General features: G+C 41.9%; 1 protein-coding gene across 1 annotated transcript; it reads right to left on the bottom strand.

Annotated features, from left to right (window-relative positions):
• Positions 1-2318: 2318 nt before the first annotated feature.
• Positions 2319-3204, bottom strand: LOC130873730 (S-formylglutathione hydrolase-like). Its single transcript, XM_057768641.1, has one exon. It carries the CDS (start codon positions 3202-3204, stop codon positions 2356-2358), a length of 849 nt encoding a protein of 282 aa, XP_057624624.1. The 3' UTR covers positions 2319-2355.
• Positions 3205-14925: the final 11721 nt, after the last annotated feature.

Here is a 14925-nt window from a genome sequence, read left to right as displayed (position 1 = left end):
ACCTACTTGTTTTTGTAAATCTAAACAAAGATTGTCTCTCATTTCTTTGGGGTACTTTGTTTAAACCAGAAAAGTTTCTTCTGAGATGGCAGATAACAAATTCTCGATAAATAGTTGCTAATTGTCCTAGGCCAGTTTTTGCAGTCCCTACACTGCTCATGGGAGAGATCTTCTCTGGCATAGCCCACTGGGGAGAGGCTTCTATTCAACCAGGGTCCTCCGGGGCCTTCTCTTTTTGCTCCTTGTTGAGATGATGCAAGAAGCAGTCTGAGTGCTATGGGGGCTGTGTCGAGAGCAGACATTGCTCTTCTGTGGGGGGCAGACATGAACAGCATGCAGAGTGGCCCTCTGCCTGCCCTTTGCCCTCCCTACTGTCTGTCCCCTGGAAGCTGAGGTTTTGAGTGTGTATGGAATAAGTTCCCAAGGGCAAGCTTGCTTTCCCTCTTCATTAGGGTCAGAGAGATTGAAACTTGTTTTTAGAATTAGTTAATACTCTATATAACCATTAATATAATGACAAAAATTTTAAAACAATAAATTTTGAGATAATAGTAACATCTTTAGAAATGTTTTAAAGAGTCGAAATTAAACCAAAGGATCATAAGATTAGTAGCAATAGAATAGTCCCCTAATTTTCATTTTTATTTTGTTTCATATCAGGCATGAGCTTCTGACATGATACAGAGATTTTGGATATTACTTTAACAAGCATGCTTGGGTTTAGAAAAGGAGAGAGCAACATTCCAACTCCAAAGTCAACTTTAATTTTCAATTGAAATGGGACTACGAAAAGACCATTTGCATTGTGTGTCTGTAGAGAACAGCAGAAAGAAACATTTGGGAAGCTGTATGAAATGTCATCCTATTGGAAATGTGGTATAGCAATAGGCCAATTTACTCTTTTTCTTGAGACATTTTTTTCTGGATGATTTGTCCCTTTTCTTAAGATGTCTCATTTGTCCAGTAGTCTTCAGATTCCTTAGCTGGATGCCTTCATTCTCCTGAAAAACAAAAAGAAAATTCTGTCCAAGCCTAACTTTGGCTGTTAACTAGGATTGAGCATGTTGTGGACATCTTGTGAGATGTGATCCAAGATGTCATAGACATCTGCAGCATTTTTGCTACAGCCCCTATTAAGTGGCTCCTGCAAATGGTAGGGTCCCTGTAGCCATCAAGTACAGCACCACTCTCAATGTCCATCTCAGACTGTCCATATTGGAGACCTAAGAAGCACTCATGTTTCAAATTGGTAAACCCGTCAACACCTTTTTTAAAAAAACATGTTTGACTTTGGTACCCATATTAAAGTCTATGATTTTTATTTTACCATTGACATCAGTTATTGTGTTTTCTGCTTTTGTATCCTGGTGAACTACACCATTTTCATGGCAGTAGCCACAGTGCCTAAAATGTGCAGGAAAATACTGAGGGTCTTGTATTTCTGAGAGTTGCTAGCTCATAGTTGAACCTCTATGACTGTTTTCTTCTTCCTGAACAAGGTCCATGGTCAATAGACACCCAAATCTGACCTTTGGGACTTTCAGCAGGGAGATAATATTGGTGCCTGAGGTCCATTAAAATGTCCACCTTTGAAGTATACTTCATGACATTCTTCAGGGCCACGGAATGCCAAGGAGGTGGTTGTAGCCAACTGAACCCAATCAAAGCACCCATGGACTGTGGTTCTCAGGACTGAGATTGGAATGCGGGGATTGGAAGTCCTTTCAACTAGAGAAGCTAGATTCAGTCCTGGACCCCACTTTCCTCATTAGTGGGATAAATATAGTAGGTTTCACCACTATGGATGCTACCTAAAAGGAAAGAAAGGAAGAACCAAGATAAAGAAAATAAAAATACACTTAAATGTAAATAAAAAGTCAAATTAAAAAAGCATGTACACCTGGCTTGCCCTGACTGCCCGGCTCCAAGCATCTAATCTGTCCCTCTAGATCTGCCCATTTCCCAGTGCCCACATGTAAGGGCCCTGCCAGGCATCAATCACCTGGGCCACATTTCTTGGTCTTCTCAGCTGCTACTACCTATAGGTTTTGCCAGTCCCTGAGCACTTGGACTGAACCTTCAGGTCTGCTCAGCACCTAGTGTCCATTTTCTTTTCAGTTAAACAATGTTAGTCTTGGACTGTGTCCTTAGCTAGTGGTCAATTGTTTTGACTGGTTTTTTCTCAATACCCTTGTGAATTACACTTTTTTTTTTGAAAGTTTGATATCTTTATTCAGAAAAGTGATTCAACTGCAGGAGGATGATCTTTTGAGAGGAAACCCCAAATCTTTTACTGAGCAATTCTGTGTAGTCCAAGGTTTATAATCCCGATGAGATTCTTCCATCTGAAGCTTTTCATGCGTTCAGGTATTTTGCATGATGCCTGATGTGGTCGGTGATGAAGGTTGCAATGAAGTAGTAGCTATGATCACAACCCTCCTGTAGCCTATAAACAACAGGGATTTTCTTTTCTGTGCAGGCAGCTATGAAGTTATCAGGGAGTAACTGCCCATTTGTAAGAAACTCGTCATCTTTTCCTTGATCAATTAATGTGTCAATCTGGGAACCTGAAGAGGACTTCACGAGACAGGTCGCGTCATACGCCTTCCATTTACTTTCATCTGGTCCCAAATATCCATTAAAAACTTTTTTGCCCCAAGGACAGAGCACTGGGTTGCAAATTGGAGCAAATGCTGACACAGATTTGTATTTTCCAGGATTTTTCAAAGCATAAATCAGAGCTCCATGGCCTCCCATGGAGTGACCAAAAATAGACATCCTCTGTGGGTCCACTGGGAAATTGGCATTTATGAGTTGTGGAAGCTCCTCGGTTATGTAAGAGTACATTCTGTAATTTGTTTTCCAGGGGTCTTCAGTGGCATTCACATAGAAGCCCGCACCAGTGCCGAAGTCCCAGCTGTCATCTTTTTCTTTGATGTTGCAGCCACGGGGACTGGTATCTGGAGCAACAACGACAAGGCCATGTTCTGAGGCAGCTTGCTGAAAGCCAGACTTGGTTATGAAATTTTGGTCTGTGCAAGTTAAACCTGACAGCCAGTAGAGTGCAGGACACTTTGCACTCTCTGTCTGTGGAGGCAGGTAGACAGCAAGTCTCATTTTACATTTCAGCTCAACACTGTCATGTTCAAAGACCTTTTGGAGCCCCCCGAAGCACCTGTTGCTAGAAATCTGTCTCAGTGCCATTCTCCTCCTTTTAAGTTGCTACTTGTTCTTTCTGTCCGTACCAAAGGGCAGTGGATCTCGGGGAGAGACAGCTCCAAGGGTCGTGAATTACACATTGTAAATATGTTCCATTGTTCTGTAAATGACTGACCATGAGATGTTTTGTGGTATGTTAACTATCTGACCATAAGCCCACACTTTCTTGTGATCATAAAAACAACTATTGGAGGATATTCGATCGTATTAGGAACCCCAAGTTTGCATTTGTTTTGATTAAATAAAATCAACGTTGGGTCAGGAGGCTGAGTTAGCAATTAGTTGACAGAAAATGATCAGAGAGCATCAGGGAGCATCTGGGAGAGATAGAGAGACACAGAAATAGTAGGGAGGGATTTGGAGAGGCACGAACTTTTTGCCCTTTTGTGGTGTGCAGAAGAAGAAGGAGAAGAAGAAGGAGGAGGAGGAGGAGGAGGAGGAGGAGGAGGAGGAGGAGGAGGAGGAGTCTCTTAGAAATGCCAGCAAGGCGAGGTTGTCTAGCTGCTGCTCAGCCTCTCTGAGCTCTCAGGTTTTCACTCCAAGCTTTAAATCTCAAGCTTTATTTAGAAATAGAATGATATTTAGTTAAAGCTACCTTTAGCAGCAGTGATAGACCCCGTTCCTGTGGAATCAGAATTGCTACCAGAGTGTGGCCTAAGGGGCTGGACCTGTGCTAGAGGAGCAGGCCAGTAATGCAGTCACCACTGCAGGCTGAAGTAACAGCAGATTAAGGTGCAGCCACTGTGCCAAAGTTAAAACAGCAAATAAATTCAAAATTCCATTTTTAATCACTCTCTCGCTTGGTATAAAGCAACTATTCTGCCTTTAATCTGGGCCATCTTCAGTCTTCTACTATGGGGACATTATTAACTTTTTACTTTGCAATATCTTGGTGTTAGCTCCTGGTTTTCAACACCATAACATTAGCGCTAATGTGTAAGGGCCCCTGACCCTGACCCCCTGCCAATACTTCTACAGCTCCCCCATGTCCCTGGTGCGGACAGTGATGGGCTCTAATAGGTCTAAGATTGGCAAACACACGCCTGAGCATGGCAAACATGGCACTGAGTGGTTTTACCTTTTACATTTCTCCCCCTTGCTAAAAACTGTTAGAATACATTCTAAAGCTAGCCCCCAAATTCTAGTCCCTTATTTTGTCACTGGCTTTTTTTCTGAGATAAAACATCAAGATCCCACGATGAGAGTGCATTGTTTGGCTACATGTGTAATCAGGACTTAACAACTCACCAAAGTCAGACTCCCCCTTTTCTGCTTAGAAACCCACTCCTGAAGAAACACTTGCTCCTGCTGCTGCTGCTGCTGTCTGCCTTTGCTGCCTCCCCCACTGCTTGCCTCTTTGGGGTAACAAATCTCATTTGTGCTGAGAATTTAGTGTCTGAGTGTGTCCTGTACAGACTCCAAAGGGGATGGTGTTTATTACAGACAACAAAGGAATCCACAGACCCTTAGCTGTGCAGGTTCACATTCCCACACAACTAACTAACTCCAAACATACAAATCTCAGTGCAAGGTTGAAACACGAAGAAAATCCAAGACATGTCTCCTCCACAATTACCATACTCATACTGATGGGTCCCAAATGACTATTGCCACAAGGAAAATCATTCAAAAGAATTATTGTTATTTCAAAGAACTCAAAGAAGACAAAAATAAAGGGATGAATAACACAAGGATGTCAACATTGAATTCAGTAAGGAGAGTGACTGAAGAAACACCAAACCAAATGATCCTGGAAGTGTGAACAATGAGAACGTGAGTAAGTTAAATAAAATCCTCAATTAAAAACTTCACTAATAGAATGGATCATGTTAGAAAAAGGCCCAGGGTTGGAGACAGTGTAGGAATTGTCACCCTGTGAGAAGATCCCAAAGATGGTTGCTGCTATCTCCAGCTGTGCTGCTATCTCCAGCTGTGCTGGCCAGACTAAGAAACCCCTTATCTCACATGATAGGGGGTGAATTCTTGTGCCCCATGGAGGATCTCAGAGTCTGCACCCACATAATCCTAAATGTCTCAAGCAATGAATCAACATCTCCTGAAGTGAGGGAATTTTGTACCAGACTGGTCTGGGATTTTTTTTTTTTTTTTTTTTTTGGTTTTTCGAGACAGGGTTTCTCTGTGGTTTTGGAGCCTGTCCTGGAACTAGCTCTTGTAGACCAGGCTGGCCTCGAACTCACAACTGGTCTGGGATTTAATTGCACACTAGTTCAATTAGCTGTGCCCCTTTACACAGGCCTCAAATTCTCCTCCTAGCAAAGTCAGGCCCAGGTCTAGAGATCAATACCTGATTGTGTAAGGAGGACCCAGGTGGGTGTTAGCTATGTGATACAACCTCTGTCACAGGACCAATCAGCACAGCAGGCTGAACTGTAGACACTCATTTAAATGCTAAGATGAAGATGCAGTCCTGTGGCTCCACCATGCTGGGGTGGGGAGCAACAACACACAAGATGGAGCAGAACTGTGCTATGGTGATATTTTGTTTGTAATCTAACAAATAAAGCTTACCTGAAGATCAGAGTGCAGAGCTAAGTCACTAGCCAGGCAGTAGTGGCACATACCTTTAATCCCAGCACTTGAGAGACAGAGGCAGGTAGATCTCTGTGAGTCCACCATGAGCTACATGGGATTGAATCTATCTAAAAGAGAAACAGAGCTCACTCAAAGGTGATCCCAGCACTTGGGATTCCATGCCTTTAATCCCAGCATTAGTGAGGTGGAGACAAGAGTGATATGGCTGGGCAGAGAGAGAAATATAAGGTGGAAAGAGACAGGAGCTCAGATGCAGTCTGAGGTTTTGTAGAGATGGATGCAGTTTGGAGATGCAGTATGAGGATTCGAGGAGACAGGATCACCCCTTTGTTTTGAGCATTGGTAAAAGTAAGAACTCTCTAGTAGCTGGCTGCTCTGCTTCTCTGATCTTCATCATTAACCCCTATAGCTGACTCTGGTTATTTATTATTAAGAACAATTAGAATTCATGCTGCACTGCAGAGTGAAAATCTACACAAACCAGCATCTCTGATCACTTTCCAGAGATAATGGAGATCAGTTCTGTAGCCCGGCTCCATTGCAAACCCAAAAGCCAATGGGCTTACACACTCAATGGGCTTGAGGAGTTCAACAGAGGACATTTGAAGATGGGGTCACAATGCCTTTTCTTCCCTTTGAACTCATGGTAATAGTGACCATGTTTTCTATAAGGGGTAGCCATATTGTCACCCCAGGACTGGACTCTGACACAAAGGATTTTAACATCCCTGATACATCTGGGAATAATAGGTTCATAAAAAAGTATTATTTAATTTCTTTAATGAGTTATGGCTGGCTATGCATCCAAATTGCAATTGGTTCTTCCAGATGACATGGAAACAATATGCTTTCTCAGTGAGAAGTAATTCTTCACACTAGAGATTAATAAAGAAAAAGTTCCTTACAAGGGAAAAAGTGCATGACTGGTTAATGTTAATGCCCAAGGAAAAGCCAGCCTCTAATACAAAGGTTCTCAACCTGTGTGTCAAAAACAAAAAGCCTCCCAGACTCCATTTTGAAAGTTCTGTATTGTTAAAAATAAGTTCCTATTTACTGTAAGAGCTGAGTTGCTCTGTTTCCTTGAATTTGACCTTACCCAACCCATGACCTTGTTTTTGGAGAATACCCTTACCATCCCTGACCCTCCCTGATTCTCCCTGAACCCTTGCTAATCATATGAACCACATGATGGATTTTTTGAGAATTTTTTCTCTTTACTTCCTTATTGCATCATTGTCTCTCTTCTGTAAAACCACTCATGACTTTACTCCTTCAAAGAGGCTCAAGAAGTGGATTTCTGGCCACTCTTTTTAACCTGAATTAGGAGGTAGTTCCTGGCAAGCTCTTGGGTGACCCCCCCCAAATCAAGCTTACTTCAAATAGGTCTCAAATTGAGGTAGTGGTCTTATTCTGTCCACCTCTTTGGGGGTTGAACAACTGTTTCACAAGGGTCATATATCATATATTCTATTCTGTAAATCAGATATTTTATTACAAGTCATAACAATAACAAAATTACAGTTATGAAATAGCAATGAAAATAATTTTATGGCTGAGGTTCATCAGAACATGAGGAATTGCATTAAAGGGTTACAGCATTAGGAAGGTTGAGAGTCACTGCTCTAACAGAAGATTTTATGAGTGTGTATACCCCTTAGGCTGACACATTTCACGAGCTGTCAGCCTCAAATCTCCCTTAGGTCCTGGCCCCAGGTTACACTGAAAAGCTTCTGCTACCCAATAAACCTCTCTGCTCACACAATAATCCAAATCAGACCAAAACCAAACTGAATTAGAAAAAACCCAGGTTTAATGAATACCAATGCTCCCAGATGGCCTTCTAGTTCTCCCCTTCCCCAAGAAAGGAGATGGGGAAAGAAGACAGGAAAACCATGTGTTTGTTCTCTGGGTTGTTCTTTAAATACCTTGTGGAAGTGGTCTTAAGCATCTCTGAGGAGGGGTCATCATTTGGTGGGCTTTCTAGAAGATGGAGTATGAACTGAGGCAACTCCCTGGGGAGGGCCCTTGGGATGGAACTTCCACCCAAACATTCCAGACTCTTTGGATATATGGATGCCAAGGGCTGGGATGATGCCTTAACCCAAACATCCTAGACTCTTTGGGTATATTAACATCCAGTGAAACTTCAAACATTCCAGACTCTCTGGGTATAGGGATGCTGGTGCAAGACTGGCTACTTCCTTAGATACATGGCAGCTTGGGGGAGGAGAGAGTTGGGAGTTGATTTTCTGTGAGACGATGGTCTTTTACCCTGTAAAGGTTTGTCACTTGTACTGGTTTAATAAAATGCTGATTGGCCAGTAGCCAGTCAGGAAGTATAGCTGGGGCAATCAGAACAGGAAATTTCTAGGAAGAAGAAAGGCTCTGTCTGCAGTTGTCACCCAGACACAGAGGACACAAGATGAGAATATCTCACTGATATAAGGTACCAAACCACGTGGCTGACACAGACAAGGATTATGGGTTAATGTATGGTATAGGAGTTAATAAGAAGCCTGAGCTAACAGAACAACCAATTTATAATTAATGTAGACCTCTGTGTGTTTGGTTGGGATTGAACAGCTGTGAGACTGGGTGGGACAGAAACCTCTGTCAACAAATGGTGCCAATGTGAGCAACTGCATCCACTTAAAACCTGAGAGAGCTCGGGAAGTAATTCTAGAAACAAAAAAAACAGAGTTAGGCATGGCTTATTGGTAGCAGCCTTTTCTCAGATGGGTTCTATTTGCTAGAGGAAAGTGCATCTCATTTAAGAGAGACTTCCTGACTCAGGTTTAGCGGCAAAAACCTCACAGTACTTTTAAGAGGCCCTTCCACCAACCATTTAAATGAATGGTGTTTATGAATAGCCAACAGCATGTTTCTTGGTGGTGGCAGTGACCTTGAAACTCCATAGAGTTGTGGCAATAAATATGGCTCCTGCCAGTACCTCTGCCATGAACTAGACTCTCAGAAAGCTAAAGAAGGGGGGAATCCAGCTGTTAAAACCATGGCTTTAATCCTAGCCATATTGCTTAGCAAATTAAAGATTCATGTAATCAGAAAAAGGGAGAGATGCAGTAAAGATAGATTCAAATAAAAAAAAAAACCTCTAAGCAGTTTACAGTGTGTTGAAAAATATATGTAGGCTTGGGAGAGAAAAGAAAAAGAATAAAATCCTTCAAAGAAAGCAAGCAAGCAAGAAAGAGAGTAGTTGGGTATGGTGGCATACACCTTTAATCCCAGCACTTGGGAGGCAGAGGCAGGTGGATTTCTGTGAGTTTAAGGACAGCCTGGTCTACACAACAAGTTCCAGGACAGCCAAAGATACACAGAGAAACCCTGTTTCAAAGAAAGCAAAAATTAAAAAGAAAAAGAAAAGAAATAGAATTTAAAATAAAGCCATGTAAAGATGGAAAATACACAGAGAATCTGGATACTATATGTTACTGTGTTGTCTTTGAATTGTTTGAAGGAGCAACATCTGCTAAAAGACATTTGATTAATTCAACATATATATTTTGAAAATACCTTAATTTCAAAATTTAAGTAAAAAAATATGTTACTTTGATGAAGAGGGCTTGCTTTTATTTCCACAGGAAATGAGAGGCTGTGGATTTATTCTGGCTTAAGAAAAATCAGGTTTGATTAAGGAAGATCCCTTGAAGACATCTGTGATAGGAGCAAATGACCAAGATGATCCAACATTTCAGAGGACCTTTGTTGAAGTTTCCTCTGAGTTCTACATTCAGAACAGCCTCAAGATTTCTGGCTGAGATGATCAAGCCTCACAGAATATTCCAGTCAGGACTTGACCATGATTCTAAATTTTTATTAGGCCCCCAAAAGATTATCAGTACCCCCAATCAGTAGGAAGTAGCCTAGAAAAATATGCCCACATTTCCAAAACATGGATTATGGATGTTTGTCATCGTTTAGAGTGTTGGCTACAAGTTGTTACGAATAATGGTCAGGAAGAAAGCTAAACGAAGGAGATTAGATTCAGAGTTTTTATTTTTGAAAAAAAAAAGGGAGAATGCTATGGGACAATGGTCTTTCACCCAGTAAAGGTTTGTCACTTGTACTGGTTTAATAAAATACTGATTGGCCAGTAGCCAGACAGAAACTATAGGTGGGGTGACCAGAACAGGAGAATTCTGGGAAAAAAAAAGGTTCATTCTGCAGTCATCACCCAGACATGGAGGACACAAGATGAGAATATCTCACTGATAAAATGTACCAAACCATGTGACTAACATAGACAAAAATTATGTGTTAATGTAGGATGTAAGAGTTAATAAGAAGCCTGAGCTAATAGGTCAACAGTTTATAATTAACATAGACCTCTGTGTATTTCTTTGGGATTGAACAGTTGTGAGACTGGGCAGGACAGAAACCTCTATCAATATTGCTGGGCTCATGCTCAGCAGGAAGTGTGGCTGGAGAGGCATTCAGCTAACTGCCCTCCTGGAGACCTCAGGCATCTGTTCCTTGAGGGAGATGAGCGAAAAAAATAGGTTGTTATTTTTGGACATATGAATGGGGCTACCTGTGGGAAGGGCAATTAATTGCCAGAAAGAATGGGACAGAAAACTGCCCTGGTTGTACAGGAGAGGCAAGGGTGGATAAGTAAGACATAAGAGCAGAAATGCCCTTTAAAACCAGATTTCAGGGGGCTGGAGAGATGGCTCAGTGGTTAAGAGCACTGGCTGCTCTTCCAGAGGTCCTGAGTTCAATTCCCAGCAACCATATGGTGGCTCACAACCATCTGTAATGAGATCTGGCGCCCTCTTCTGGCGTGTGGGCATACACGGAGGCAGAATGTTGTATACATAATAAATAAATAAATCTTAAAAAAAACAACAACAAAAAAAACAGATTTCAGTTGTTGGGTAGGTGTTCATTTGAGCCAGGAGAGGTGGCTCAAATGATGAAGTTCCAGGAGCTAGTGCAGGTGCTGGTGTTATTTGGAAGGACCTCTTTAAGTTGGTGTTGGCCCAGACAGCAGGAGTGACCTGTAAAATATGCTTGAAAATGAATGGGGTTAAGATAGGCTCTGTAGACTGTTTTTACCAGACCAGATTTCTTGATATAGCAGCAGAACTTTTTTCAGGTATCTGTAAGTCAATTGGAACAGATTTATATCTTGGCATCATAGCAAAAGACTATGACTTTAGGTTAAAAGGCATGAACATTTTAGAAGACAATTAAAGGGAATTGGAAACTCTGACCCTCTGAAAATACATCTGGAACCTGTTAATTTTGTACTATGAAGTCTGTGAAAGAGGCACACCTGTCTGTATTTTTAGAAGGAAACTTAAGTAATGAAATACCGATACCTTAAGTCATCAAATGCCATTAGACAGATTTGAGGATTAATGAGCAGAAATGAGACAGATTTTTTAAAATATTCAGGCAATACTCTCTGTAGTCTTTGGAGAATACCAGTCTTAGAAGCAGTACTTGCCTTTAGCTGCTGAACCCAGGAGGCCTGAAGATTTTCCTGTGGGTGTAGGGTTCAGTCCACCTGTCTTGGCAGGATGAGACAACTGATCCCTCAGTGTAGTATCCAGGAAACTGAGTCAGTTACAGCTCACCAGCGCTAGTAGAGGCAAGAAGATTAGAAGGAATATTTTAGTAAGTCAAAGTATATTGGAGGCAGAATGTCTCCTTGGTAGGGCCAGTACATATGGATACTCTTACCAAAGAAGGCGTTGACCAAAATGGTGGTGATCTACATGTTTATACTTTTCCAGAGCTGTTTTAATCTGGAGTTACGAGTTTTACAGATTTAAAAACAAGCACACATACACAGAAAGACATAAAAGAAACATACTTTGCCCATATTATTTACACATGTAAATGAACAGACAAACAAAAGTTTTTAGGAAACTGTCAGTTGATTAACTTAAAATTTGTGGTGCCGGCTGCAGAAGCCAGGAAAGCACAGGTGGTGCTATTAAGGGCCAGTTCAACAGGTGTTAAAAGGGAGAAGAGAAACATAAGGACAGAACACCTATGAAGCTTAGAGTAGGAGGACTGGGGAATGGGTCCCTTGTAGAGAGAATCTCAGCATGAGACAAACAGCAAACAGCTAGCGAAGTGGGGAGGGCAGCACAGCATCCAGAAACCAAGGACAGATGGGGGCTTGTTTGTTTTACACTGGCAAAAACTTTTTAGGCTTTAAGGGATGTGTGGTGTCAGATAGCCCCAATTTAAAAATATTATGTAAAAGGCAGCCCAAGGGTGTTTGGAGATAAGGCCTCAGGATTCAAAGCCTAGAACAATGCATGTACTGTGATAGGCTTTGAGTTAAAAAAAAAAAAAAAGAGGGATGTGAGAAATTCCTTAACAGGATGTCTCCTGATAAAGGAACCCCACAGGGACAAGGCAGGCCTTTGGCTCCCAGAAAAAGGCAGGAAACACTATGTTTTTCTCAGGACACCCGAATGTATGAGGCCTTGGGCATCTAAGGCAGTGACTTGGAACTCTGTACTTACCCAGATGAAGCTGATCTTAGCCTGGTGGAGAGCAGGTGCAACAGGAGAAGGGTTTTTCCCCAACACTTAGTTTTGGGCTGGTGGGAAAAACAGGCCCCTCATTGGGACCTCCAGATGAATAGTTGTTGCACCCAAATAAACCTCTCTGCTGACACAATAATCCAAATCAGATGAAATCAAACTGAATTAGAAAAAGCTCAGATTTAATGAATACCAACACTCCCATGTGGCCTTCCAGTCCCCCAAGAAAGGAGATGGGGAAGGAAAACTGGAAAACCATGTGTTTGTTCTATGAGTTGTTCTTTAAATACCCTGTGGGAGTGGTCTTGACCATCTCTGAGGAGGGGTCATCATTTCCTGAGCTTTTTTGGGGGTGGAATCTGGGCTGAGGCAACTCCAAGGGGAGGGTGCTTGGGATGAAACTTCTACCCAAACATGCACTTTGAGCAATTTTGCAGAGACAGGACAGTGCAAGTGTTGGGTTCCAGGGGTGTGTTAAAAAATAGGATCAGACCCCTGAAATCTAGGAACCAGAAGCAAACTATTCCAATCACCACAGGACACAAAGTTTCCAGTGCCCTGGGACCACGGGTGAGAGTTTTGGCTTCTGGCAGTGTGACAATGGAAACAGGTTTTGAGCCTCTTATAGTAAATAAGATCAAATAGCTTTACAGCCTTGAGGTCAGGCTTAAAGTCATGTTACATTTGAAATTTTACAACTTTTTCTTATAGAATGCTAACTTAGGATGTTTGTGAAAGCCCATGGCTGACACAGCTACTTTTCTCTGTCCCTGAAAGAATGCAAGGCAGAGTAGAGTCACATAGGGGGGCAGTTAAAAATTATGGGAAGACAATGCAAGGAGTCCCATAGAGGCAATAGTTAGAAGCTAACCTTTGTCCACCATAACTACCTAGCTTGAAATTGCCTCACTGGGAGTCAGGAGGCAATTGTTAAAAGTTTACCTCTTTATACATCAGTAGCAAGGATGTCTGTTCTTAAGACAGAATGTCTTGTTAAAGGTTAACAGTGGCTGTCAGCTTTATTTTTCCCCCAAATGTGTTTTGGCTTCCAATGTTGTATTCTGAGCTCTTCAGAAGTCTGGCCACTTGGGCATTGGGCAGACAGGAGACTGACACAGCAAAGATGCTGCCATATTATTTCTTAAGTAAACCAAATAGTTGTTACCTAGGGCCATCTGCCCATCTGGCAGAATTATACTTTTCTCAAGAAGAGAACTGGGGGACTTTGTGTCAGGTCAGAACTTGTAACCTTGTAGTACTCATGAGCATGGTAAAGACATGTTGTTCAGGGATGGGCCTAATGGTTAGTCAATCTTGGTGAACAACATTTACATCCTAGCATGTAAATTTTGCTTATCTCTAACAGGCCTGGTTAGTATTCTACCTTATCTGTCTTTGGGGGTATTTTAGAGCCAGTCCATCTTAGCTAAATTCGAGTTTGTGTGACTTAATATCTCTTAAGCAAATCTGTTAGTAAATCCTTTATAGTACCAACTCAATTATTTTGAGCTTCTACATCATTGATGCTTCAAGCTATACTTTCTCTCTTTCTCTCAAACTCACCGGTGAACCTATAATAAGCTTCTAAAAACTCACCTTCCTAATTGTCTTTGAAATACATTTTTGAATTCATGATGTTATGGGGTACCTGAAAAGAAAATATCCTGAGATGCCTTAAAGAGCCAAATGGAGTTTCTATTTCTTACTGCCAGTGGGGCTGTCCCGAGCAGAGTAAAGGGAAGCAGCCCCAACTTCCAGTTTGTTCACGTTTTTAAAGACTAGGACCACGACCAAGCTAGAGTCTTTTACGAATGTTTTCAGGAGATGGCATAGCTCCCTCCAATGAGAAAAAGCACCTAGAAGCCATTGCCCCAACGTGGTTTTTGTGGCTATTGATTATCTGGCACCCTGTACCCCCATGCAACTGTTCACCTTGCTGCTCTCAAGCACCCCCACCTTTCTCTTTTTCAAAGTAAGCTCATGAGTCAGTTAGAACATAAGTCTTCAGCTCAGGACGTGTCAGAGTCTGGAGGCCACAGGTGAGGAGCAAAGCTGCAGCTCTGTAGTTTGTGGCATCTGTCCTTGTTCTGACCTTCTTGAAGAACTGTACACGGGATCTGAATATTAAAGATGCCAGAGCGGAGACTGGTTTCTTTTATTAATTCAGTGAAACTAATCAGGCCCAACAGCTAACAGTTCTCCTTCTATACCCCAGCAGGAAATTTGCTGATCCTGGTGGACACAATGGCCATAAATTTGCACTTGAATTATAAAAGGATGCGGAAATCCAAGAATTTCTAAGGCAGCCCTCCAAGGGAACAACCACAGGAGGCCTAATTGTCTGCAGGTTTTTGCTTCCTGCTGATTAAGGTCTGGGAACTAATTTCAATTGCTGATTAAAATGGTCATTTTCTTCCTTGTGTTTGGGTGTTAATGACAACATTCTTAGAATTCCTCAAAGTCTATGAAATGTTAGAAGTGGTGGTGCTGTGTAATGAGGAGCCTTCCATCCTCTACTGAGAGCACAAAACAAATAATGAGAGAGAAAGGATGCATGGAACACGCTGAGAACTTAGACTTTGCATGGGTCAGGCCATTTTACCCTAAAATAGTAACTCATACTTCACTTTCA

Source organism: Chionomys nivalis, chromosome 4 (genome assembly GCF_950005125.1).
Source record: "Chionomys nivalis chromosome 4, mChiNiv1.1, whole genome shotgun sequence".
Taxonomy (NCBI): Eukaryota; Metazoa; Chordata; class Mammalia; order Rodentia; family Cricetidae; genus Chionomys; species Chionomys nivalis.
Note: the sequence above shows the minus strand (reverse complement) of the source record. Positions and strands in the feature narration are given on the sequence as shown.

Coding starts and splice junctions, on each gene's coding strand:
- LOC130873730 (XM_057768641.1), bottom strand. CDS start 3,204: ATGGCACTGAGACAGATTTCTAGCAACAGGTGCTTCGGGGGGCTCCAA.